This window comes from Onychostruthus taczanowskii, unplaced genomic scaffold, assembly GCF_017590055.1.
Source record: "Onychostruthus taczanowskii isolate IOZ18803 unplaced genomic scaffold, ASM1759005v1 scaffold22, whole genome shotgun sequence".
NCBI classification, from domain to species: domain Eukaryota; kingdom Metazoa; phylum Chordata; class Aves; order Passeriformes; family Passeridae; genus Onychostruthus; species Onychostruthus taczanowskii.
In genome coordinates, this window is record NW_024499462.1 from 949817 (window position 1) to 977464 (window position 27648).

Below are 27648 nucleotides of genomic sequence, written 5' to 3' on the forward strand. Positions count from 1 at the left end.
GGCCGTTTTTAGGTGTCTAAACTTTGTGGAGAAGCTGATGATGAGCACATTGTTCCACTGGATACTTGGCTGCCTCTGTGTGTTAGGAAAAAGCACTGCTGGGCCATGTTCAGGGGCGTGGATCTATTAAAAACCCCAAAGCAGCTACTCCTTTAAAATACTTGTTTTCTGTATGTTAGGATGAGTGTAGAAGGATTTCTGTGTTCAGCTTCTGAAAATTCTTTTTCCACCCTGTGCTTCTTCGATGTGGCTCTTCAGATTCCTCAGTATTCCTGGCAACAGGCTCCCTCTCTTGGGATGGAGCTCAGAAAACTTGATGCTGCTATTTGTTACTGCCGGTGCCTATTTTTCAGTTTCCACATTATTTAATCTGTGGAATGGAAGCAGGCTGCTTCCTACGCTTCTGACTTCACTCCTGGACAGTGTCTCTGTTGGATCCAGCAGCCAGCAGGCTCGGGAGAGTCCGTGCTCTGCTGGAAAACTCTGCCAGCGCTGCTCATCCCATCAGTCTTCCCAACATGACTCAGCCTGCTCTGTGTTGTGGTTTTGTACGGAATTACAGCAACTCCCCGCTGTCCCGAGGCAGCGGCCAGCAGGCATCTTCTGCTCCCTCTCACCTGGGATGCTTTCACCAGCCTTTCCCGCTGGATCCGCGGGCAGGAGGTCCTGCGTGCTTCCAGTCCGTGCTGTGGCCTTTGGGATAGAGGCTGGACGCCAGCCCTGGGGGGGTGGTGATGCTGCCTGGCCAGGGACTCTGCTGCTGATGGCAGCAGTGGGACGGAGCCAAAAAATTCATGGAAAGCTTGGGGAATTGGTTGTTTTCCTTCGTGTTAGTGTGGTAGAACACGACTTTTCTATTTGGTGGAGGGTTTTTTTTTTAATTTGTAGGGTAGGACTTAACATCTGGTACTCGTATATACTGGAAAAAGGAATCCTTCCTCCTTGCAGTGACTTTTTCAGCTTTCAAAAGTGACACTTAATGAAAGCGTTCCGCGCGTACAGTAGGAATCACCAGACTGAACTTGGGTGATGTACCCATTTCCTCGTGTTTTAGGTGCTGTTTGCCGGTAGAGCAGCACTGCCGGGAGCTGTTGCACCACCCGCGGCCGTGCTGGCACTCCCGGCCTCCTCCTCCTCCTCCCGCTGCCGATGTTCCTGCTGTGGCGGGCGCTCCGTCCCCTCCTCTCCCGGTGCTGACGCACTGGCGCGCCCGCGGAAGGAGCGGCGGGAGCGCTGTCGCTCCATCCCCTCTGGATCTCCGCTCACCTCTCCCCATTTCCCTCCGCAGGCGCTTCCCGCGGGGCTAGCGAGCAGCTGGGAGAGGAGCACTGAAGAAGCCCAGCCTGGGGGAAGTTGAAAGGCAACTTTGAAGGCGAAGGAAGTCGGGGCTGGCGAAGGAGGCGCGGGCGCGCTCCGGGAGTGGCCGCGCCGCCGCCGTGTCCCCGTCCTGCTGCCGGGAGCGGCGCGTCTGGCTGCGGCTGGAAGGGGAAAAGCCGCGTTTTCTGCTGCTCTCTGCCGCCTCATTTCCAGCAGTGAGTAGCTTTCCTCTCCGGATAGTCCCGTTTGAGTGTAAAGGGGTGTTTGGCTGCTGCTGGGGAGCCACAGAGGGGCTTGGGTACAGTCAGGTCTGCAGCACAGCCCTGGGGAGCTGGCTGTCTTTTTGCTTGGGCGACTTTTTTGAAAGTGGCGCTAAAGCTTGTGGTTACTTTGTTGTTCACTGCTTGGTTTTAATCTTAGTTTTTAGTTTATCTTGGGGTGTTTTTTACTAGAAACCAGCCAAGCTGCCAGCATGTGGGACAGCAGTGACCTGCCGGTGGCTTGTCCCCCGGGTTGCGTCAGGGTTGTGTTTCCATCAGGCAGCTTCATCTCCTGCTGGGGCACGGAATCTCCCCCTGGTTTCTGGGTTTGTAAGTTTGTTCGCAGCACGCCTGCGGGAGATAACCAGAGTTACACAGCGTGGCAACGGCGTTGCCCGCAAAAACTAAAAGCCAGGAACAATCTGCTGTCCCCTTCGGCACCTCGGGCAGCTCTCGCCATGCCTGACCTCCCCCTTGACTGCTGCCGCGTATCCCCAGGGCAGTTGTGTGCGGTGTTTGTGTGAAGGAGCAGGAGCGCGAAAGTGTTTTAGACTTTCTGTGATGTCGTAGAGCAGCTGTGCCTGTGCCTGCTCCGCGTGTGTCACGGTGTCACCGCTGCCCCGCAGCGTGAGCAGAGCTGCGGGTGTACAGCAGGGTGGCCCTGGGTGTGAGCAGCCCGTGAGTCACTGGGAGAGCGCAGAAACCCTCTCGGAGGGCACTGGGGGAGCAGAACTTTATCTGTGAGCTGCACCCTGGATCCGCTGCGGAGTCTTTCCAGGGGCTGTGATCCTGTTTGTGCGTTTTGGGCACGGCCGCCTTTTCTGCTCATCCTAAACCTCTTTGGAACTCAATGCTTTAATCTGGAAGCTTTCTAATAGATTTAGAGCGATGAGTCAAGGCTGTTTTTTTTTTTTTTAACGTGACTTATGGGGAAGAAACTAAACCAAACTGCCTGCAGTGGCTCATCTGTGTGTGTTTTTTATCCATATATTTGTGTATATGAACACACAAGTGTACACACAGAGAAGAGCTACTCCAGGCGTTGGTTTTTAGGCTGTGTGTGTATAGATGGGCATGTGTGTTTGTATTAAAAATGTGTTTTTATGGCAAGATGGTGTGAGCAAGCTGAGAGGAGCATTAACTTCTTCCTGCTCTGTCAGGTAATACCCTGCCTTCTTCATTTGCCAGTTGATTTGGTTATACAGACAAAGGCAGGAAAACAGACCATAACAAAACCACTCTTATCTAATCTGCTTAACAGCACTGTCAGGTAAATCATTAACCCACGGGCCTGGTGCCTGTAAAAGATGCTAAAGAGGTTTCCTACCCCTGAAACTCCCCTTTTCCAGAAAGTAAGAAATGAAATTACTTGCAGATCTTGGTTTCACACGTGGGTGTTTGCTGCTGCTGTGGTTTCTGTGCCTGTTAACAAAGTCCAGTGGATTAATGATGGGAGAGGACCTGTTCACCCTGCGGTCTTTTTCCTAAGAGAGCAGCTCCAGCTAAGGCAGAGGGGAAACACAGCATTTACTTACTTGTAAACACTGTCATTCATTAATGAAATGTAATTTCACATGGGTTTATGGCTGATGGAGTGTTTTGCTCAGCAGCTTAGTTTCCTGGCATCCTGTAATTCAAATCCGTTTGAGCTGGGAAGATTTGCTGTGGGTCTTGCTGTGCTTAATTCCACACCAGATTTCTGTTTTGGTTGACTTTTGTTTCTACAGGCATGTAAGTGATGGGCTTCTCTGAAACATTTAATACTTAGAGTGTGTACAGTCCTGTCTGCATTCACTTTACATTTTGATTGATCGTGTTGGCAGTGAGTCTGTTTTGTGTGAGTAACTTAAAGCATGGAAAATCTGTAGCACATGGACAACAGCAGAAGTAGCTCCATTTGTGATGTTTGCAGCCGTTGCCTGAACAAAAGAAAAAGGGTTCAGGGAGGGCTTAAGCTGTTCTGGCTGCCCATGTCCAAAAGCATGACTCAAAACTTCCAGCTAAACTCCTCTAAGCTCCCTGAGTCGGTGTTGGAGTTGTGCCTTTCCCCCCCTAAGCCGGGTTTGTTTTAAGTGCCAAACTCTCAGCCTGGCTGTCTTCTGCCAAAGGTCTGCTTGATCCTACCAGGGCATTTTCAGGCAACTCCAGGGAGAAAATGGGTCCAATTGGAGGGCACAGCTCAGAAAGCTGGACCTCACTTTCAGTGCCAGCCCATGCCCCAAATGCTGTGCCAGGGAGTTTGGCACGGCTCAGCACCCTGCACAGCCTGTGCTCTGTGTGCCTGGCTTTCCAGCTGCCTGGGAAAGCTCCAAACTGCTCCTGCTGCTCAGGAAAGTGCCCTTTTTGCTTGGTTAACTTTACAGCCTGGCTGAACATTAGCTTTTTAAAGCTGCTCTCCCATGTGAGGAGAGAATTCAGGGGTTACTGTGTATCTGACACTTGACACCAAGTGCCTGGGGGAGGAGATATCCAAATCTGGAGAAGAAGGTTACTCCAGACCTTTCCCCAGGAGGTGTGAGCATGTGGAAGGAGGTCTCTGTGCTGGGGACACCCCAGCAAGTATTCCCAAATGCTGTGTCAGGTGGTGATGCTGCCTTACAGAGGGCAGGATGGTCCCTCCTCCCTGGCCTGGGAGAGCCCGGTACAGGAGCAGATCCATGCTCTGGATCCTTGCTGGAGCCTTTCTCCTTTGAGATTTTAGGGACAAGAGGTGCTGATGGGATCTCAGCCAGTTCAGGTGAGCCACGGTCCTTTGGGTAACCAGGTTGCCACACTCTGCGTGCACTCAGAGGTGTTGTGACCACAAGGGACAAGGAGAAGGAGCACACCTTGGAAATGTCCCTTTTTGCACTCTGCTCTGGCCTGAGGATGGCTTTTTGCCAGGAAAACTGCCCTGATGGAGCACCCTGTTGTCTCCAGCTGCTTTCTGCAGCTGTCTGCATGGCAGAGGAGGTGGGGGAAATGACTCTGGTTAAAAATAGAAAGACGGATTAGGAAATGTGAGGTATGGTTTCAGCATCCAGCCGGGCTGCTCTCGCAACTCGCTGCTGCCACCGAAAGGGGAAGGACTTGCTCATGCTCCTTGCCTGCACAAAACGAGGAAAAGAGCAGGTTTTCCTGCAGAAAACCAGCAAAAGAGCGGGTTTTCCACCATGGAATCACCCAGGCACAGGAGAGAAGGAGGGGGATGCCTCTGAGAAAAGCTTGGTGAGCTCTGCTGGCACAGGTGACACAGTCCCAGGTGTGCAGGCACTGGAATTCAGGTGAAGGCTCCCACTGGAAAGGCTGGGTTTGAGCTCATCTGGGTTAGTCTGCCCAAGTTAAGGACAAAGATTTAACGAGATTTACTCTGCTCTTTGAATGAATTGTTCTTATTCTACTGTTTTATGAGGAGAGTTCTACTTGGGGGAAAAAAAAAGGCAAAACCAAAAAATACTGAGGGTGTGATTTCACTGAATGTGAATGTGTAATATGACACTCTCAGAAGAGACTTTATTTTGCAATAAGTGTGTGAAGTGTCAGGAAAAAGAGTCAACAGACAAGCCAAGGAGAAATGACTTCTGCTTTGGAAACCATGGACTTTTGAAGTTGCATTTAGGAAGTGTTCACTGTACAGTGTTTTGTCACCAGGCTTCAGTGTTTATCACTGTTCTTTGTGGTTATCACTGGTCCTTTTGATATATTTTCTGTTGCCTTTCCTAAAACAACTCAATTCTTAAAATCCAGTTAGGAAAACCATTATTTTCTTTGTGAAAAGTTTGTTTCCTGCTGCTTTTTTATTTATTTTTATTTATTTTTATTTCCTTTCTTTAATTTTTTAACCTCTTTATCAGCCTTTAGAACAGTTTGGGTTCTCCTTGGTTCAGCTCTCTTGTTGTAGCACTCCCAGCCATACACTGATACACAGTGACCCAGCCTGTACAGTGTTGAGAAAGAAATATCCAGGGGCATTTCAGATATCCTAGATAGATCCTAAAACCCAGGATGCATCCTGTACCAAGCATTCCCTGCGAAGGATGTGGTGAAGAGACGGCAGCAGTTATTTATCATAGCTAAAGAATGTTTATCTAACACTTAGTTCAGGAAACCTGTCACATTTCCTGGGAAAATACTTTGAAGACAAACAGCATTTATTGTTTTTGAGAAGCTGTGAATACAAGGTGGAATTCGGTATTAGTTCACCTTTACCTGGAATTGTTCTACCTTTAAAAAAAGTGAATTTAAGAATTGAAGTTATACTTCAACCTCTGAAAAAGAAACTGGAAGACAGGCAAGTATTTTTACTCAGTAAAGTTTTGTAACACTTCAGCATGATTTCTCAGGAATTACTGGGCTGCTTTTCATAACCAGGAGTAAAAATTCATTTGTCTTAGTGATAGATATAAGACTGTTTTCTTGTAGATTTAAAAGATCACTTCAGCAGTCAAGCAGGGTTTTTACCACTATTAGTATGGATGCTGTAATACTTTATTTTTTTTTTAAACAAGGCAGTTGAACACATTTGACTTCATTTGTATTGGAGAAGCTGATGCTTTGGGATTGTTGGGTATTAAGCATCAAGGATGAGAAGAATTTAGTTAGAAGACCACGAGCAAGTGAGCTTTGGTGTAACTTTGATTTCAGTTTCTTCATCTTCCCAACTTTCTGGGTTTTTTCCATATTATTTCTAACTTCTTTGGTGTTTTGAAATTTTCCCTTTTCATCTCGGCCACCTGCTTTGCTCTGGGGACATTGGTTTGTCTGTTCTAAACCAGTCACACCCCACCTAAATCCTGGCATTGTTCAGCTCTCTCAGTGTGTTTGGATGTTGTACTGAGGTTAAAGGAACAAAGAGCAACCCCACCAACAGCACAGGCTGGGGAGGAGCTGCTGCAGCAGCTCTGTGGGGAAGGACCTGGGGGACAGCGAGCTGTCCTGGGCCAGCAGAGTGTCCTGGGGACACCGAGCTGTCCTGGGCCAGTAGAGTGTCCTGAGGACAGCGAGCTGTCCTGGGCCAGCAGAGTGTCCTGGGGACACCGAGCTGTCCCCGGGCCAGCAGAGTGTCCTGGGGGACACCGAGCTGTCCTGGGCCAGCAGAGTGTCCTGGGCCCAAGGAGGCCAATGGCAGCCTGGGCAGCAGCAGAGCACTGGCAGCAGGGCAGGGAGGGATGGTGGCCCTGTGGGCAGCCCTGGAGGCACCTCTGCAGTGCTGTGTCCAGCTCTGGGTGCTGAGCACAGCAGGGCCAGGAGCTGCTGGAGCTGAGCAAGGGCCTGGAGCCTCTGGGTGCCCAGGGAAGGCTGAGGGAGCTGGGGCTGCTCAGGCTGGAGAGGAGCCCCAGCTGAGAGGGGCCCTCAGGCCTGGCTGTCCCTGGCTGCAGGGAGGGGCAGAGCAGGGCCCAGGCTCTGCTCCGGGGCCCAGCCATGGCACCAGAGCCACGGGCAGGGCCTGAGCCCAGCCATTGCCCTGCACAGGAGGCACAACTTCTTCCCTGGGCAGTGCCCAGCCCTGAGCACATTGCCCACACAGCCTGGGGGCTCTCCTCCCTGGGGCTGTGGCAGAGCTGTGTGCACACAATGCTGTGCCCTGTGCTCTGGGATGGCCCTGCTGGAGCAGGGAGGTGACACCAGCTGCCCACTCCGCTCCTTCAGCCTCGGCCACCCGGGATCCTGTGATCTGTTGGGCAAACCTTGAGAAGCTTTAGTTTGTGTTAATTCAGTTGCACACAGAGAGAGGACAGATGATTCAGGTGGTGAGGGGACCTGTAGTTCTGGTAGAGTTACGAAAAGTGGTATTGTTGCAAAAGCCAAATGAGAAATGAAAGCAGCTTTCTGCTGTGTTTGCCTTCACAGATATCCTTGCAGCTTCTGGGAACAGAAGTGGTGCAACTGTTTGCTGGGAACAGGATTTTAGGGGAGGGAAGAAGTCCTTCTGGGGAACTGAGAGTGTCCCCTCATAGCCCAGGACAGTTTGCCCCGGCTTAATTTCGGAGCTACTAAATTTACATCAGCACCTCTCTCCCAAACCACATGTATTTTAAATTGTAACAGTATAACTGTTTAGCACAGGGACTATTTGCAAACATTTTTCTCTCTGTGTGGTAGCCTGGCTTTTGTCAGATGTGAAGGGAAAGGTGGGAAAAGAATTGATCTGGTAATTCTGGGTTACTTAAGCTAAGAGCATTGGGTTAGTTATTTGGATTTATCTGGGAGAAAAGTGACCCAGGCTCAGAGTTTTGTTAATGTTTAATGTTGTGTAACGTTCTGCCCGGGCATAATTGAGCCATCAGTGCAGGAGTGATCCTGTTGGAGGGTTTTATTGTGAGTGATTACAGAGCCTGCTGTGGCTTTCATTTCATTGCAGCCTGAGCTCACTGATGAACAGGGTCATCATTTATTTACAGTTCTTGGGATCCTTTCACACTGATTCTCCTTATTTTGGGTGGGGAGGAGGCTGAGGAGACACCACAAAGTTATCTAAAGTACTCTGCCCTCTCTTTCTGGTGGTGGTTTGGCATTTCCCCGATTTTAGCAGCCTCTCTCCTTTCTCCTGATCCTGGTGATTTTTCATCTGGATTGTGCCACTGGGCTGGAAAGGGTCTGACATGTGGGGTTGGGAGGAGCCTCAAAGGATGGAGGAAAGGAGAGACTGAAGAACAGACTTTACCAAGATGGAAAGAAAAATAAGGAAGAAAAGAACTAAAGAGTGCAAGCACTCCAGCTAGTTTTTGTCTAGCTCTCAGTTTGAGATGAATGCTCTTGATTTTTCTTCGTGATTTCCCTGATTTTGTGAGATTCCTGCATAATACAGTTTGCCTCCATGCTCTGCCATGCAGAGTTTTGAAGCAGAGAGGGAGTTCTGCCTAAAAAGTACCTTTGAAAACAGTGAGCAGAAGCTGCAGAGAGAAGCTGTGGCTGCCCCTGGATCCCTGGAAGTGTCCCAGGCCAGGTTGGAGCAGCCTGGGATAGTGAGAGGTGTCCCTGCCCATGGCAGGGGGTGGAACTGCATGGGCTTTAAGGTCCCTCCCAACCCAAACCGTTCTGGGATTCTGTGAATTTATACTCAGAAATAACTTTGGGCATAAAGATTACTTTCCGTTTTGTTGAACCTCTGAATAATCAGAGGAGAAGGCATTCACAAGCTGAGTGTTAGGGCAGACGTGGCAATTTCTGGATCTTCAGTGGGGACCTGTTGAGCTTTGTACTCCTGCAAGGTAGGAAAGAGCAGAGTGAAGTCCCTGAAAGAGCTGAGCACCACTGGCTTGGAGCTTTGCACATCCTGTCCTAGAGAATTCACTTAGCTGAGAACAGTCTTCATCCTGAGCTCATCCATCTGCCTGCAAGATCACCTCAAGTCCACTTTGTAAATACAGAGTAGTAAAAAGGTAGCCCAAAAATACTTTGAGTCACATTTTCACAGTGGAAAGTGGTTTTCAGCTACTTACAGTGTTGTCATGACTGAACTTGGAGGTTGTTGTCTGCCACCAGCTGTCTGAAAGCTGCTGTGCCTTTTCAATCAAATTGTGCAAACACAAAAAAGGCAAGGTGTTGTGCATTGTAAGCAGCAGTGTTATTTGTCAGTCAACTGCCTGAAATAAAAAATCTCAAGAAAAAGGAGATGGCAGTGATTGGGGGCAAATTTTCCATAAAGTAGCTATTACTCCTCCCTAGAGAAATTTGCCAGAGCAACACTTGTAACTGCTAACACTAGAAATTGTAAAGATGTGTTTGTGTGGCAAAGCTCTGGAAAACAGATGCAGCAGTGAGTTGTTCATAACTACTGCCGTGGCCCCAGGCAGGGAAATCAGACAGAAAAGACTATTTTGGTCATTCTGGCTGAATTCCCAAAGAGACTCCCTGTGGGTGGGCAGGCCCTGGCACAGGGTACCCAGAGCAGCTGTGGCTGCCCCTGGATCCCTGGCAGCGCCCAAGGTTGGACATTTGCAGCAGCCTGGGACAGTGGAAGGTGTCCCTGCCCATGGCAGGATGTGTTTTATCAGTTCCACACCATTCTGGGCTTCTGTGCTGTGCCATCCCATTCCAAGCTCTGTGTTTGGTAGAGGCCCACACCAAAATGATCTGATGTTTGTCTTGAGGCTTGATTCTGCCTTTCACCCATCTGGCCTGACTAAATAATACATGAACTAAAGTGGGTTCTGCTATTTTTAGGCACAAAGGCGAGCATAGATGCAACATTTCTAAATATTAAACTCCCTTGCCTGCTGACTGACCCCAAATTCTGTACCCTCCCTTAGGGGACACAAGTCCCCTTGTCCTCAATGATTTATGCAGCATCTACAATAAGAGGGCCTGTTGCTTTTGGACGTGGGTGCATTCATATTTTATGTCTCTGCCTGCCCTTCATGTTTTATTTAATGGAGAGTGTAAGGAAATTGGTTACTTGGCAAAAAGTGGCTTTTAGTGGGCTAAGGAGCTCCAGGTTTCCTGAATTTTGGGCTGGCGCTGTGTCTGCTCTGCTCCCCAGGGGCTGTTCCACTGCTTCTCAAGAGCTTTCTGAATATTCATCCTTCCTCCCTGCTCCTCCAGAAAGGAAGGAGAGCCTGCAGCCTTGCTGCTGGCAACCTGTCTCCTGCAGATTGTGTTTGGGGAGGGCAAGAAGTCCCAAAACCAGCCAGGAACGTGGTCTCCTTGTGCAGTCCAGGAGCTGCTGGCTTTTCTGGGCTGAGCTCAACTGTGTCCCCATTAAATCTGAATTTACATGGTGCTATTTGTGGCATGTCTTACATTTCAGACTGATTGAGACCAGCACAAGTTTGTCTCAGGATCAGATGAGTTCCAGACCCCACATTGTTTCACTGCTGATGTGAAATCAAACCTAGAATTAGACCCTTGTTGTCAGTGCTGTTGTGGTGCCACACAGGGTGAGCTGCATATTTCAGCAGGATCTCTGCCACTGTACTTCTATCCCCTCACCCCCATGAAATATTTGTGGATTTAGGTTATTTTCAGACCTAGTGAAAAGCTTTTGCAATGCCCAAGGACAGATAATGATATATTTACTTTTAAAAGAGAATCTCATGTGTATTTATATCCTGTGCTATATCTAGTGGCCCCACCCTTACCTCTAAAAAGCACACAAAAAAAACCCCAAGAAGACCTGAACAACCTCCAAACTTCAACTTCTGTGACTGTTTAGCATGTTTTGGTGTGAACACTCGTAGTACTTGATCTTGTTTCCAGAATACCACTTGTATTTTCCACACCTGTAGTCATTTCAACAGCTCTTGTGTGGCTTGCAGGAAGATTTTTTTTTCCTTTTTAATAACCTCTTACTGAAATGTCATATTTTATGAGGTTTAGAAGGTCTGGGAGATTAATCTAAAAGTTGCATGTCAGAGCACAGTTTGAGGACAGTCCTGTAGAGCAAGTCTGGTTGTGGGCTGGCTGGGTAAAACAGCAGCTGTGGCAAGGTTGCCCTTATTTGTTTTGTACTCCTGGGATATTCAGGAGGCCCATATGCATTTCCCAGGCCTGGAGGGAATTCTGGGGAGTCACAGAGGTGTGCCTGTCACAAGGTGCCTCCATGGGCTTTTCCCAATGTCCTGCTCCCAAGGGCTCCTTGTCAGATCACACAATCCCACCATGGTTCTGCTTGGAAATCCTCTCATCCCAAGCCCTGCCATGGGCAAGGACACCTTTCACTATCCCAGCTTGCTGCACCCTGTGCCTCCCCACTCTCACAGGGAACAATCCCTTGCCAGCATCCAGTCTAAACCCAGATGAATTCCTGCAGTACCAGCACATCTTAGCTCACCCCTCCTGCTCAGAGGAGCCCCTGCTCATCAGAAACAGCAGCAGAATTGTCATTGCCCTTTTTGTTTGCTTACTCACAGGCAGCAGGGATAGTGGATCCTGCTGGGCATCCCCAGGGAATGTGTCTCCTGAGTATTTTCCTATGGGAAGGGCTCATTCCCAGCAAGCTCTTGTGTGGCTGTGCTGCAGGGAGATGAAAAGGAGCAGCGCACTCTCCTGCATCTCCTTTTGATTCTTCTAGACCAGCTATTCAATAAGAGCCTTTCTCTCCTTCCTGCACGTGCATGTCTTGAAGAGAATTATTTGATTTTTGGTGCAACTCTGAGCAGGTATTGCTGGAAAGAGGGGACTCTGTTCAAAAATTCAGACTGCCGCTTCATTATCTACTTGGCCATTCCCCTTTTCTCTTCAGCCTCAGCAGCATTTTCCAATATTCTTGCAATCTCCCATCCTTCCCCAGCAGTCACAGAGCCCTGGCTCCGTGGCCATGGGTCTCCTGATCCATCTGGGAGAGGAGATAGGTCACAGTGGGGCTATTTTCAGGCAGCACCTCCTTGGCATCCTTGCCTTGCTCTCCTTAATACCTTGCTAATCTGAGCTTCACCCACCTGCTTGCACACATGCACGTGACTGCAGATTGAAATCTTTGCTTCTCTCCCTCCCTCTCATCTGTTCACACTTAACAACAACAAATAATTAAAGATAAGTCAGATGCCTCTGGAGCTGCTTGGTCATGCGATACTTTGCCACAGAAGGGATGGAGGTTGATTTGTTTGGGCTCCTCTTTCTGGAAGAAGAACAGAGCCACTGGGTTCCAGCAGTTCTGGCTGCTGTAAGATGCAGGGCTGGTCCTTGTTGCATTTAACTGTTTGTGTAAGAGCAGCTGTGAAAGCCAGGCTTGGTTTTGCAGTGATCCTCCTGAAGCCACAGGCATCCCTTCATTAATTAAATGGTTAATTCCCATGTCCGCTTCCCAGGATGGAACACTGACTTTTATTAATTGTTTTTCCAAGGGTGGATGTGGCTTTTGAGTGCCTGAACCAACTGAGATTATCTAAGCAATGGGCTGTGTTTGCTGGGAGCAGCGTGTGGCGCGTGCCCTGCAGGGAGCTGCACTGATGCACACCCTCGTGAGAGTGTGAGAAACACAGCTCACTACTGAAAATGTTTATTAAAGTCTATTAAGGGATAAAAGAGGTAAATCCAAGTGCTGGGATGCTTGGCTATTTGCACACAGTTAACTTAAACCATGTTCTCTGTATACTGTTACATTATAGGGGGTACATGTATATTCATAAGGGTTTAAACATATTCAAACATTCTTTGGAGTTTTAACCTTTGACTTGTCTTCGTGCCATCTTGTAGATGAAACCAATATAGTTTATTTTTTCTTGTGGTTCCATCTTGTTGTATTTTCAGTCCCTGATAACGAGGGTCAATAAATTCTTCTCTTTTTTGGGTCCTCTGGTTTGTGTTTCTATTATCTTGCCTTTCAGATAAGATAGTCCCTGAATATGGGAAATAACCTAATTATTTTACACCATCTTCTGAGTTAGTTACATGAAAAAAATAATTTCAGCATTATGCTACAGTCTAAGATAGTATATATGGCACAGCTTCTTATAAAAGCTATATGGTGCATGCATAAACAGACAGATTATACTGTATCAAAAGCAGTAATTACAAATTGTACTACATCAGGATTCTTGTGATCAATAGTAACTTGCAAAACAAAAGTTAATACATAAATGAGAAAGCCAATAACTGTATTTGTTATTTATAGCAAGAGAAAACACATCTGCAGGAGGGCATCTTCCAGTCTGTACTGTAAGTTTTGGCTTGCCTTCTTTTAGTTAAAAGAAAATGTTTAGACTGGTAAGGAAAGTTTGCTCAAGGCTGTGCTGGCAGCTGGACACCCCTTCATCCCTTCTGTGGCAGGAGGAGAGGGATCACATGCCCACCCATTCAGGAGGCATCTGAGGGAAGTGTTTTTAGTTGTTTTTGGCAGTGAAGGGTGGACAGAGTGCTGGCTGAGCTTTGCACTCAGTTTTGGGTTGTTTGCAACAGTTTTATGGGTTGTGGGTGAGTGTGGTGGATGACAGCGTTCCCCAGGTGGGGGACTTTGGAAGTGAAATATTGTTCAATTTCGAACTGACAGAGAGCAGGGTTAGATTGGATATCAGGAAAAAATTGTTCCCTGGCAGGGTGGGCAGGCCCTGGCACGGGGTGCCCAGAGCAGCTGTGGCTGCCCCTGGATCCCTGGCAGTGCCCAAGGCCAGGTTGGACACTGGGGCTTGGAGCAGCCTGGGACAGTGGAAGGTGTCCCTGCCCATGGCAGGGGTGGCACTGGGTGGGCTTTAAGGTCCCTTCCAACCCAAACCATCCTGAGATTCTAGTTTTAAACACAGCTTAATTTCCATGGCAGGAACACAAGCTGCTCGCCCTTACCCGGTACCTCTGGCTGAGATTCCCTTGTTTGACTGGAATTACGGGTTACCTTTGGAACTGATTAATTGATGTGTTCAAATCCTACCAGTTCAGCCTGTGGGTCTGTTACCCAGCCATCCAGTCTTTCCTGTTCAGTGTGCCAGGTAGTGGAGTGACTGCCTGCAGAAGAAAGCATCTCTGAGAGCCACAGCTCCAGAGATGTTGCCTGGGATTGTCCCTGGCCAGGTGGCTGATGGACTTCTCCGTAAAGGTGTTAGGACAGCATGACAGTCACGTCACCAGCTGTGCCTCAACTGTGCCACTAGAAAAGAAATTTAGAAGCAATTGGATGTGTCTGCAGGAGGCATTTACTTCTGAGGCTTTCAGGTGGTTGTTGAAATATTCATAATTTCCAGAACAGTTAGATGGCGAGATCTGAGTTTTTAATCTTCCTTTATTTCTCCTTCTTTGTGAACCTAATTGATCATAACTTTTGAGCTGAGGGGAATATGTAAAACATATTTTGCAGCCTTTGAACACACTGTTAAGACCCCAAGTGACTCTGCTTGTGATCTGGGCAGTTTGATGTGTGCCTGGTGGTACTGTCACCATTGCTGTCAGTGTGGAAGGAAGCGTGTTTTCATTGTTGTTTTGTGATCTTCAAACATCTGCCAGTTAAAATTGTAAGGAGTGCTTCATGTTTCAGGGAGGTTGTTTGTGTATTCCTGTTCTTTGGGTTCAGTGCCCACTTTTTCAGTGCCCAGCAAGATTTGAGCAGGATTTGCTGGTGTCACAGATCATCGATGGGAGCAGTGTCACATATGACATGGATTGGGAGCAGCTGAGTAGGAGCAGTGGATGGAATGAGTAGGAATAGTCTGACACACAGATAAAGCTGTGGGCAGGGCACTGGGCAAGGAATAGCTTGGGTTTCTGGAGCCCAGATTCTGAAATTTGGAGCTTGTTGAATGATCAAAGTGTCACATTCATTGCCCAAAACACTGAGCAGCAATGATGAGATTACCTATAAAAGGCAAAAGCCAGAGACCCTTGGAGCAGGGACCAGAGCTGCTCTGAGTTGTTTGGCACCTTCTTGTGGCTGTTGAAGAAGGAGGTGCTGGATGGCTGGGCTGGGAAGGGGAGGATTTGTGTCCCCAGCCACACTGGGTTTGCTATCAAGGCCAAGTGGAAATCTGTGCTGCAAACAGAAGGATTTGGCTTCCTGTGATGGAGAGTAAAGAAAGGTTCTGGGATTTGGCAAAAAAACTGAGAGGGTTTTTCCTGCTTGTAGCATAACCACAAAAAGGAAGATGCCAGGACAGTTCATCTGCAATGCCAGGAGATCTGGCTCTAGTCAGACACATCCCCACCATGCAGGCTGTACACCCATAATTTGTTGGCAGTCAAGATGGTTTGGGATTTTTTCGTTTTCCTTCCCTTTCCTGTGTTTATGATTTTTCTAGACCAACTATGCAATAAGAGCCTTCCTCTCCTTCCTGCACATGCATGTCTTGAAGAGACTTATTTGATTTTTGGTGCAACTCTGAGCAGGTATTGCTGGAAAGAGGAGGACTCTCTGTTCAGAAATTCAGACTGTTTATACCAGGAGTAATCTTGAATACGTGTGGTGTTTTGTCTTTCACACCAAGGAACACTTGGTGTTACATGAAACTAAATTAATAAAGACAAAGCTAGGGATTGTTTTGTTTTCCAAGAGGAATGGCATTGAAAGTGAATCTTGTTGATGGTGTGTCTTTTTGGGTGGGTTTATGAAAAGTAACAGCTGAAGTGCAGAGAACAGCATTGTGCATGAAGATATTCACATTTCAACTCTGGAGGCTTGGAGGCTTTGATGTGGGTCTGATGTGTTGGGACTTCAAAAGTAGGATGTTTGAAATAAAATATTTATATTGCTAATGAAATATGGAAATATTATTCTAGGCTGGGAATCGTAGCGTGTAAATTTAGTTTTCTTTTGCTTTAGTTACAACCCTGGCAAGGGCAGCTGGGAGGGAGCAACTGTTGTGGTCTGGCTACTGTCTCATACCTGGCCAGTAACAAACCCTAATATTAAAAAAATATGTCAAGTAACTGATTTAAGTCTTCAGAGAGGATCTGTTTTCTCTGTGATTTCTGCCAGGTTTCTTTTCCTAATCTGCATGGCTGGTTTGGCAAATTATGCTGGAGTCTGCATTTCAGAGCCACGTTACCATCAGTCATAAGACTGCTCTCAGTTTCCTTGGGCACAACTTCCCTTTCTGTTCCCATGATTTTTTAATTTTTAAATTCATGCTGCCACTTAGATTCCCAGAGGTTTCCAACAAATCTGACTTTCTAATAATAAATGGCTTTTAGGTAGTCACTGGAGGTAAAAAACCCTCACAAAAACCTCAAAACACCTGCACTAATTGAATTAAAATATGGAGCATGTCGCAAATGTTTAGTCTCTTCTCATTTTCCTCCTTGCATCCATTTGCCCTGCCTTGTAGGGAAAAAAACCCACTCTTTCTGCCTTTTCAGTGTTTCATCTGTGTTCCTTTGAAGGTGTTTGTAGTTTGTGTGTCAGTCTGGGGAGGCTGGGTAGTCTCAGGAGCATGGCTGAGCGCTCTCAGTGCCGGATTGTCTGCGGGGTTGCACGAGGACGCGGGGCTCTATTTCCAGCCCTGCCCTAGCTCTGCCTGACCCAGATCCCCAGGCATCCCAGGGATGAGTGCTCAGCTCTGCTGGGGACAGCAGCCAGAGCCTGCTCTGCTGAGCACAGAGCCCACAGCCACTCAGGGCTGCTCCTGTCCACATCGCACGTGGGCAAGGTTTGAGCGTGGTGTGGTGCCCGAGAGGCGTGGGTTGCCTTGGGGGATGCTGGCTGGGTGGGTTCTGCTGTAGGAAGCTGCTGAAACATTGAAGATCCTGGTGTCTGAGCAGGTTATTCATAAAATCACAGACTGGTTTGGGTTGGAAGGATCTTAAAAGCTCATCTTGTTCCACTTCCTGCCATGGGCAGGGACCTTGTGTGGCATTCACATTTTCTGAAAAGTCCCTTCACCCAAGTTTTTCTCCTGGGAAGCTGAGAAGCCTCAGAGAAAAAGGCAAACAATTCTTATCTCATTTGCTTCTCCTGTGTTTTGCTGCTTTGGAATGTGGTTGGAGATTGTGTGTCCAACAGGTGATTGTTCCATTGGTTTCTGCTGTGAGTTGTTTTCACTCATTGGCCAATCATTGCCAAGCTGTGTCGGACTCTGGAGAGAATCACGAATTTCCATTATTATCTTTTTAGCATTCAGTAAGTATCCTTTCTGTATTCTTTAGTATAGTTTAGTATTCTTTAATATAATACAGTATCATAAAATAATAAATTAGCCTTCTAAGAACATGGAGTCAGATTCATCATTTCCTTCCTTCATCGGGGCACCCTGAAAATTACAATAACCTCATACAGGTGCTCCCCTTCCATCCTGGCTTTGGACACTTCCAGGGATCCAGGAGCAGCCACAGCTTCTCTGGGCACCCTGTGCCAGGGCCTGCCCATCCTCATAGGGGAGAATTTTTTCCTAATATACAGTGTAAACTAATTTTTAAAGATTTGTGATGTTCTGTTAATATTTTCACACCCCCCTTTGCATTTTGGATGGGGAGCGTGGATTTCCTATTGCAGCTGTTCAAAAATAAGCCAATATTGGTCCCGCTTCCATTGCAGACGTTGCATTTTTTTAGGATTGAGACATTAGGATTGTGGAATGGAGTACAAAATGGGATGGGTGCTTGGGTTACCCCTGGAATGGGCAGAAGGGTTCTGGGCCTGGTGCTTGGCTCTGCCTCTGCCTCCGCCTCCCTGACTTGCGGCAACTTCCCAGCCTGAAATAATTGCAACTTAAACCTGCCCTGCCCTCCTCCCTGCTCCATCCTCTCCATTCCAGGATCATTGGAAGCAGGATTTCTGTCTTGGGAAAGTAAAAAGCCTGCTTAGCAGCTGCTCCTGGGGTGGGACTGCTGGTCAGGTGTGGCCTCCTCCTGAGTGTTTGCTGGTTTTCATTACTACTGCCAAGCACCAGGAAGATGGGAGAGGAAGAAAGCTGAGGTGTAGGGCTATAAATCACAGAATTAGGGAATTGTTTGGGTTGGAAGGGGCCTTAAAGACCAGTTTCAGTTTCTGTCATGGACAGAGACACCTTCCACTAAGACCAGGCTGCTCCAAGCTCTGGTGGAGTCTCATGGAGGGAAATACTCCCTGGTGGTGTTCCCATCTGGAGGTGGGCCCTGTTTGGTTATCCAAATGTGCTGCAAGTACTTTGGGTTTTAAATCCTCCATGCTCACCTCTGGGCTTATGTTCCGAGCTGTTACACCCATGAGTGGATTTTCATTTCTGGGTGTTTTTTTTTAAATCTAATTAGGATAGAAAAATTATGGTGAGGGTTTCTTTTTCTTCTTGCTATTAAGTAAATTAGAAAAAAGCAGGCTGCTCAGGATTCAGGCAGGGCTTTTTCTCCCTCTGAAGCTGTGTAAGTGGCTGTTCAGGGGATGTGGGCGTTGCTTTGCATTTTCATCCCAGCCTCTCTTTTCATAGTAGTAGCTCTACTTGCTCTGACTTCCCATCCACAGGCCAATGTTTTCCATCTGAGGCTGACCTTGGAAACCTCTCTGTGCAACTTGTGAGCCCACCTGTGCCTCAGTGTTATACTTACAGCTATTTTATATTTGCATATATTTGCATTTCCTGCACAAACCCAGCTTTACTGGCCTGTTTTACACTGCCAGCAGTTTCTTGCTTGTTAGTGGTGCAGAAGGGGTGATGCAGGTTTGGAGGCAAGCCTGTCCTGGAGGGAGGGAAACACTGCTTGAGAGCTTGTTAGGGCTATCCAGCACATAATTTGTGGCAGGCAGCTCCCTTCCCTTGCAAATTGTGTGCAGAGGTGCTTGTCAAGTACAGGATGTCCAGTTATTGAGGTGTCAGAGTGTTATTGTTGGCCATGATGAAATGCCTGGAGAAGAGGTGACTGTAGCAGTGACTCAGCTCCTGCTGCTGTGAACAGTTTGTTTTGTGCTCCAAAAACACAGGACAAGAGCTCCCAGCTTTTATTCGGGGTACTCGGTGTCTGTGTGACTCCTGCTCATCATTCATGGGGAATTCACTGGTGGGCTGGGTAATAAAGTATTCAGTCTTCAGTCCTTACAGCAGCTGGGTTTCTCTGCTTGTTGTGTGCACACATTACCAGTGTGAACCTCAGAGTTTGGTTTCCAAGGGCCAAACCACCATTATTGTACCTTCCAGCTCTGCTTATGAGCCTCTCTCATTTAGACCCTCTTTTTTTCACTGTGGGTCAAATCCTCTCAACTTTTCTGGGCTGTCTGGAAGGATGCTGAGGGTTGCAAGTGGAGCACACCACTGGCTCTGAAAGGATTTCCTGGCTCCCGGTGACGAGTTGCTGAATTAGCTTATTATTTGACTGATTTCTATAGTGACTGTTGCCCTGGCAGCAAAGCTTAGAGAGTAAAAGCACAAACACGAGCAGGGCGCAGTTTGGTTTCGGAAGGCTTAGCTTTTCTTTGCTTTGGTTGGGTTTCAAAGTACTTCAGGAGGAGTTTCAAGATGAACAAACGGATAAGGGAGGTGGTTTTTTACTGGTTTAAGTGGATGTGGTTTTGTCTCATCAGTGTTAATTGTGAGAATTAACCGTTTCTGCTTGCAAGGAGACCCACACCTGGGCCTTGTCCTCAGCATGGGAAAGATGTGGAGCTGTTAGAGCAGGTCCAGAGGAGGACTTGGAGATGCTCCAAGGGCTGGAGCCAGGCTGGGAGAGCTGGGGGTGCTCACCTGGAGAGGAGAAGGCTCCAGGGAGAGCTCAGAGCCCTTGCCAGGGCCTAAAGGGGCTCCAGGAGAGCTGGAGAGAGACTGGGGACAAGATATGGAGAGACAGGCCACGGAATGGCTTCCACTGCCAGAGGGCAGGGACGGATGGGATATTGGGAATTAGGAATTGTTCCCTGGTAGGGTGGGCAGGCCCTGGCACAGGGTGCCCAGAGCAGCTGTGGCTGCCCCTGGATCCCTGGCAGTGCCCAAGCCTGGGACAGTGGAAGGTGTCCCTGCCCATGGCATGGGATGGCACTGGATGGGCTCTAAGGTCCCTCCCAAGCCAGATAATTCCATGATTCTAAGATTCTAATCAGCTGATGATTTAATGGCTGATTTTCTTGCTCTTTAACCAAAAAGGTTGATGCTCCCACGTTTGCTCTTTATGCCCAGCTGATCTGAGAAGAACAGGTCTTGATAGGCAGGGTTGTAACCCTGCACCCCAAATACTTGTTTAACCCTCTGATGTGGTCATGGCCAAGGTGTAGATGGAAGTGGTGGTGGCAATTACTCCCCATGTTTTGAGTTAGCACTTCAGTGTTTGCTGGCAACGGGGAAAAAAGGTCCTGTAAACACAAGGAGGTTCCACCTGAGCCCTTGATGAGGTTGTTTCATCCTGCTCACTCTTGTGTGGGTATTTTGAGGTACTGGTTTTCCACAGCATCATTATTACGGTGCAGTTGGTATTGTTATGATAATCACATTGTTATTTATAATTCCTTGTCAGGTTCAGGCTCCTTAATGAGGCAGCTCTGCTGCAGATGGAGGGAATTTTTAGCCAGCCAGGCTAAAGAACCTGTGTCAGAGCTGGGGCGGTTTGTGTGTGTCTCATCCTCGTGGGCATGTGGCCTGGCTGCAGCTGACCTGGTCCCCACCTTCTGTCTTCAGCTTGTGTGGAGAGGAGACCTTTTGTGGTCCCCCATAGTTTCTGCAAACCACACCTCATTAAGCCTTCATGGATGCACCATAGGGAATGAGGAATTTTTAATGTGACAAGCTGGAAGGTGTGAGTAAAGAAGCTTTTTTGCCTATTCCTCCCCCATTAGACAGGCTGTGAAAACAGGCTTGAATAAGAAGTGGTGTTAAAAATTTTAGTTGGTTTTCCTCATTTTAACTCTCAGTGAAAACAACTCATCTCCATGGCCTGTGTCCTTGGCAGAGGATTACCTTTCCTCCTGTATCAATTACTCTGCTTTTACAAAAGGTGCTTGATAGAGGTTTACACTGGTGGTGTGAGAGCACATTTTGGAACTGATGGTAGTTTCCAGCAATATTGCCCAAACCTGCAGTTTTCCTGCAGGACACACTTTTGTTGGTTTTTGTCAGGCTGCCAGGCCAGGTATCCTGGGGTCACACCAGCATGTTGGGACTCTTGTGCCAGTATCCAAGTGCTATTTGCAGCTGGCAACAGATTTTTTCCATCTGGAACTCATCTTAGAACCTGCTGGAAGCTTTTCTGGAATGTAACCAGTGAATGGTTTAGGTTGGAAAAGCCCTCTAAGCTCATCAAGTCCAACCACTCCCAAGGCTACCACTAACCCATGTCCCCGAGTGCCACATCTACAAATGTTTTAAATCCCTCCAGGCAGGGGTGGTGACTCTGCCACTGCCCTGGACAGCCTATTCCAGGGCTGGACAACCTTTTCCATGGATAAGTTTTTCCCAGTATCCAGTCTAGACCTTCCCTGGCAGTGGAGATGTAATTCGGAGGTTGGCTACAGGCTCCTGAGCTGTGTCTTTGGGATTCCAAATCCTTAATTAAAAATGTCGTCAGGACGGACAGGAAGCTTTTCTGTCAGTTCAGGGATTTGTGAAACTGGGATTTAGGCACTCCACTGTTGAAAACTGAAAAGGTTTAGTTGATACTGGCCCACCTTGTGTACCCCCAGACTGCTCAGAGAGCCCCAAAGGCATGCGGGATGGCTGCTGCAGGCAGGGGGAACAGCATTAAAAATAAATAACTTTGGCTTTGTCGTTGTGAGGCACCATCCTCAAGAAGTCTATTAGGATTGTCTGTTGGGAATTTGTGCTGCCAGAGCTGGGATTTGAAATGAGCACATGGAGATGAGCAGGTGGAGCTGAGCTGCTGCTCAGTCCTGGCCTTGTAGGAGCTTCTAATGTGGGTTACCATGCATAATTCAGGCCATCCTTTTTCCATGTTCAGAGCTCTGTAACTAAATACTGATTTGCTAAACACAACTTGAATAATGAAGCAATCTGTGGCTTTAAAGCCTTCCTCAGTATTGAAAGAAAAGGAAGCAAATAGAGCTGTATCCTCACTTCTGCTTTAAAACGACACAGATATGCACAAAGTGGAAGAGTCATCTTCACCCCTGCTTCCTCCATGGATTTAAAATGTGTGCACATTCCTGGTGTGTCCAGGAGGTGAGAGATGGCCTTTCCAAAGTACTGCCAGTCCTTCCATCCAAGGCTTTTTCTTTTCTCTACCATCACAGTTCCTTCCATGGAAAAACAAGTTAAAAACTGCACCTTGTGTTTCTTGCTGAGCTTAGAGGTAACAGGTCAGAAAATGAATTGATGTGCATTGTGGTCGTGTTTGCATAGGAGTAAAGCTCTGTATCTGTTCTGAGCCACTTCAGCTCAAATCATGCCAGTAGGATAAATTATTTTGGTTTTCCTCAGTCACAACTTTGCTCCCTTTGATGAAACACAAACACTTGGGAGCCTAGTAAGAGGCTAAAAATATTCTTACAGCTGATAAAGGCTTGGTTTGACTTCTGAAAGTATGAAGTGGTTTTTTTTTCCCTGTGCTGTTACCTTCTCACTTCATGTTTATGAGCTGCAGCAGAGCACGTGGTCTGTGGGATGGTGGGGCTTCCACTGCTTTCCTCTCCTTGCTCTGGGGAGGAGCAGTTTTGGTTTTTGGTTCAATAAACATCTCAGACCTGAGAATTTGCTGGTGGTGGTCCCTGCCATCACTACGTTGTTTGCTGTACATCTCAAAAATTCAGGAGGAGATTCCAAGCAAGTAACTTGTGTGTGCTTGCAACTTTTGTACTTGAAGCAATCAGCTTTTCTAAGCTATTTCTGCAATTCAATGAGTATAGAAGTTTCTTACCTAGTTCCTCTTTTTTTTTTTTTTTTTTTTTTTATTAAACATTTCTCCTGGTTCCTTTTTTTCTGTCTCTGGTAGACAACATTTCTTTGAATTGGAGCAGTATACACTGGTAACAGTCAAATTTACCTCACAGAGCTCCTAAATACTTGTAAACCTAAATGCTTCAGTTTATTTTCAGGCTAATCTGCTTGATTATTGATTTTCCTGCTGCTCTTTTGGCCCAGAGAGTAGAATCCTTGCTTACTTACGTCATTTTTTTAGTGTTGATAACTATATGTGGCACCTGGAGGAGTTCTAGGGTGGGTTGGATGGGGCTTGGAGCAAGCTGGTCTAATGGAAGGTGTCCCTGCCCATGGCAGGGGGTGGAATGGGATGAGCTTTAAGGTCCTTTCCAACCCAAACCAGTCTGGGATTCTGTGACTTCATGATTTTTGCCTTGCAGAATGAAAAACAGGTTTTGTATTCAATCACTGGTGCTACACATTCCATTAAGGTATCAGTCTATAAGGGGTAGAAGAGGTTTCTACTGCAAATAACATCAAACATTTGCTCTGTAGCTCCTTAAATCCATGAGTATGATGATTGTAAGAGGAGTTTGGGTGCTGCTCATGGCCTAGAGCATTGAAATGGAAAATGTAACAAATACAGAGCAGGAGGGAAGCTTCCTACAACAGCAAAGTGGTGTTGAATCTTTTAAGAAACCAACAGCGAGCTTGGGAAGGACAGTGCTGTGTGTACAAGGCTGGAGCTCAAATCTGCTGCTCTTTTCCCTCCAGAGTCTGTTGTCCATCCCAAGCAGAGCTGGTTTGGTGCAGGAATTTTGGCTTTGGCCATGACCTGCAGGCTAACTGCCGTGCTAATGCCTGGTTCTGTGTTTTTGTCCCCCTCCCCAGGAAGAAGAATGCCAGCACGAAGATGAAGTAGAGTGTTTCCTATGCTGGCCGCACGCTGGTGTCGGCTGGGCAGGGACAGGCTCTCGCTCTGGCCAAACCCATTCCAGGGACAAGATGAAGCCAAGGAGGAGCTTCCCACCACGCTGGAGCCTCAGTGACTGCTGCCCACTTTTTTAAAACCCATGTGCCACCGTCCCTGGCGAGATGAAAGAAGTGGTGCTGTGGTCACCCGAGGAGGTGACCAGCTGGCTGACGGACAATGCCGTGCCGGAGTACTGTGAGCCCCTGAAGAACTTCACCGGGCGGGACCTCATCAACCTGACGGAGGAGGATTTCAAGAAATCCCCTCTGTGCCGGGTGTCTTCCGACAGCGGGCAGCGGCTGTTGAACATGATCGAGGGGCTGAAGATGGCTCACCACATGGAGGCTCACAAGAACGGCCACGCCAACGGGCACGTGCGCGCCAGCGACGCCGCGCGCCAGAACGGCTTCGGCGCCGCGCTCAAGCTCAATGGGGTCCCCAACGGGTTCAAGAAGGAGATGATCAAGATCCCCATGCCGGAGCCGGAGCGCTCGCAGTATCCCATGGAGTGGGGCAAGACTTTCCTGGCTTTCATTTATGCACTTTTTTGTTTCGTCTTCACCACGGTGACTATCTCGGTGGTTCATGAACGAGTGCCTCCCAAGGAGGTGCAGCCTCCCCTCCCAGATGCATTTTTTGATCGCTTTGATCGGGTGCAATGGGCTTTTTCTATTTGTGAAATCAACGGCATGATCCTTGTAGGACTGTGGTTTGTTCAGTGGCTGCTCTTAAAATACAAGTAAGTAAAACCTTTTCAAAACTTGCGTGCTTCTGACAGCTTTTGGAGGGCAGATGCTGGTTTGCACCCAAACAAAATGAAGCTTCTTGTGATCTTCTTATCTCAGTTTTCAAAGGTGAGGTAGCACGCAGTGTGAGCTGCTTGTGCAGAAGGCAGAGCTCCACATGTTCCCTGAGAAACTGGGCAATGCCCCTGCTCTTGTTTGCCTGCGTGGTTAACTCAAACCTTTTTCATGGGTGAAAAGCCGTGGATTGGATGAAATGATGTTCTGAACTCACTGTTTGTTCTGAGGGAGCACATGCTCTTGTGAACCTGGACCCAAGGGAATGGCTGGAGCTGTGCCAGGAGGTTTTAGGTTGGATTTTAGGGAAAGGTTCTTCCCCCAGAGGGTGCTGGGCACTGCCCAGTTTCCCCAGGGAATGGGCACAGCCCGGAGGCTGCCAGAGCTGCAGGAGCATTTGTGCAATGCTCCCAGGGTGCACATGGTGGGATTATTGAGGTATCTGTGCAGGGACAGGAGCTGGATCAGTGATTCTTGTGGGTCCCTTCCAGCTCAGCATATTCCATGATTCTAAACAAGGGAAACAGCTAGAGGAGGGTGGTGTGGGATTGCCCTCAAGAAGGGGATGTGGGGTTAATAGTGCCATACCAGGGATCAAACATCCTGTGGTGGAGCTGAGCAGAGCCTGTAGGTGAGGAACAGCAGAATCCTTGGAAGTTTTGAAGCAGTGAGATGTGGGTTGATGGTAACATACATGTATTGGTGTCACTGGTAGATGTGAAGGTTTCCCCTTACCGTGTCCCCATTTGCTTTGGGGTGTTTGTTTTTATTTATGTTACAGATTCACACAATATTAGGGGCTGGAAGGGACCCTAAAGGTCATCCCATTCCAACCCCCTGCCATGGAAGTCCCCTTTGGAAAGGCCTTTTCTGGTGTTAGGGGAAGATGCCAGGGAGTCCCAGAGCTTGGTCAGTCTATGCACTGATCATGGAATGTTTCAAGGACCAAAATCCCTCTTTTCTATCCCTGAGCAGAGGGATCAAGGTCCCAGAGGCCCAAGCTGTGGCTAAGCAGCAGAAAGAGAAGAGCAGGAGAAAGGGAAGAGCAGGAGAGGTGCTGGCAGGAACAGGAGCCCAGCGAGGTGGCTTCATGTGGAGGACCTTGTTCTTGTGGTTTTGGATGGGGCACACCATAGGGGTGGTGACTCAGTGCTACAGAAAAGCTGAATCCCTTTTGTGGTGGGGTTATCCCCTCCCTCTGAAACCTAATTCAGGAATAAAGGGAGGGCGTTGGGCCACATGGGCCTTCCTCACTTCTGCTTCCTCATCCCTGGAGGTGTCCAGGGCCAGGTTGGACAAGGCTTGGAGCAACCTGGGATAGTGGAAGGTGTCCCTGCCCATGGCAGGGGTGGAAGGGCTTTAAGGTCCTTTCCAAGGCAAACATTGTGTGATTCCATGATTCTAATGCAGTCCATGGCATGGGATTGGGCTGATGTCTCTCCAGAAGACAGGAGCAGGTCTGGCTGGCCATTCTGGAGCTCAAGAAAGCTGCTGAGGGAGGTGAACTTCCCTGGGAAGCATTCCCAGATGCTGTGGGAGAAGCACAGTGCCAGGATTGGCCATGTGTTTGGCTCATGGGGCTGAAGGACGCTGCTGAGGTCTGCAGAGCTGGGATGGAGTTCTCTGGGCCGGGAATAAGTGTGGAGGTTGTACTTACTGGCTGGTTCTGAGTCTCACACTCACACAAATCCTCCTGAGGGAAAGGGAAATACGAGGCTTCTTGCATTTATTTTTATTTTATATTACAGTGCAGAGTTCTCTCAGATTTTCCCAAGTTAAAATATGCCAAATCCAGCAAAATCAAGTGGTAGTTTTAATTAAAAAAAGAAATTCAGTGCTTGGAGAAATGCTTCTTTGGTCTCTCAGAATATAGTGTTGCTCAGCCTTTAATCCCCAACCCCCTGTTTGCCTTTATGTTAAAAAGAAAAAAGCAGGTTCATGTCTGGTTCTAAAAGCCACAAGGGTGAGATATGAGAGGAAAAATTCTGCAGAGGAGAACCCCTGCTCTACTGGAGTGGTGCCCTCCACACTTAAATTTCAGTTAGTGGAACAAGATTAATAATTGTCATTCTTAACTCACAGCTTTGCCCATGTTTACACCAGGAGAGGGAAGTAGAAAGTCTGGAATACTATGTTACAGCAGGGAGTAGTACTCCACAGCAAAATGTGTTTAGCCTGCAAGAGTTGAATTTTTCCTGATAAATCAAGGCACTCAAGGTGTTGCTGATCTGGCACTGCAGACTCATACTCCTCCAAAAGTGGAGCACTCCAGTTTAGTAACCATGCCAAAAGCACTGAACAATATAAAAGGTGGCCAATTTTGAAAGAGCTCAGCTGGATAGGAGTATTATTTTTTTGAAAGTAAGCAAAATAGCAACAACTGAATTCCAGTGCCTTAAGGGAACCTCAAAGAAAGAAGGAGAGAGGTTCTTTGGAAGGGCCTGGAGGGACAGGACACAGGGAATGCCTTCCCACTGCCAGAGGACAGGGATGGATGGAATATTGGGAAGGAATTGTTCCCTGGCAGGGTAGGCAGGCCCTGGATCCCTGGCAGTGCCCAAGGCCAGGCTGGACACTGGGACTTGGAGCAGCCTGGGATGGTGGAAGGTGTCCCTGACATGGCAGGGGGTGGAATGATATGATCTTGAAGGTTTCTTCCAATCCAGATTGTTCTTGGATTCTGGGAATGCCAGAACCTGCAGCTTGAAATGGCCATTAGTGCAAAGAGCAGTGATTTAAAATGAACCAAACCCACAGGATTTGTAGCCAGTGGCACACAAAGGGTCATTGCTGTAGTTGGATTCACCCCCAGTTTCTGTAACCCTGGCAGTGATCTCTCCTAAGGATCTTTCCAGAGGTTGCTCCTCTCCTGGTGGTTGTGCCAGGAGAGGTTTAATTGTTTTTCTTTGAGGTGTTACCCCAGGGGGGCAGTTCTGGGGCTGGCTGTCCCTCCTGAGCCCACCCTGTACCCCGGGTGCTCGTGCTGGTTTTGCAGAAGCACCTCACAGTACCCCAGATCTGCATCTGCCCTCTCTGTGAGCATCAGCCCTCACTAATCAGTGTCTCTGCAGCTGTGGCTGCTGAGTGGCTTCCCTGCAAACACCCTGTCCTGCAGCCAGGGCAGCTCTGCATTTTTACTGGGGAGCTTTCCTTGCTGATGTGAACTGCTTCCTTTATAATGCTGCACAGGAAAG

At 47.9% G+C, this 27648-nt stretch overlaps 1 protein-coding gene across 6 annotated transcripts in view; it reads left to right on the plus strand.

The window, feature by feature from the left end:
• Positions 1–27648, plus strand: part of SGMS1 (sphingomyelin synthase 1) — an 88895-nt gene that overhangs the window by 52130 nt on the left and 9117 nt on the right. For 5 of the 6 annotated variants that reach the window (XM_041404914.1, XM_041404912.1, XM_041404916.1 and 2 more), the window contains 2 exons: positions 1289–1532; positions 23573–24393. In XM_041404914.1, the coding sequence (XP_041260848.1) occupies positions 23777–24393 (617 nt within the window). In that variant the 5' untranslated portion in view covers positions 1289–1532; positions 23573–23776. The remainder of the gene's footprint in view (positions 1–1288; positions 1533–23572; positions 24394–27648) is intronic. The other variant, XM_041404917.1, reaches the window with a different exon arrangement.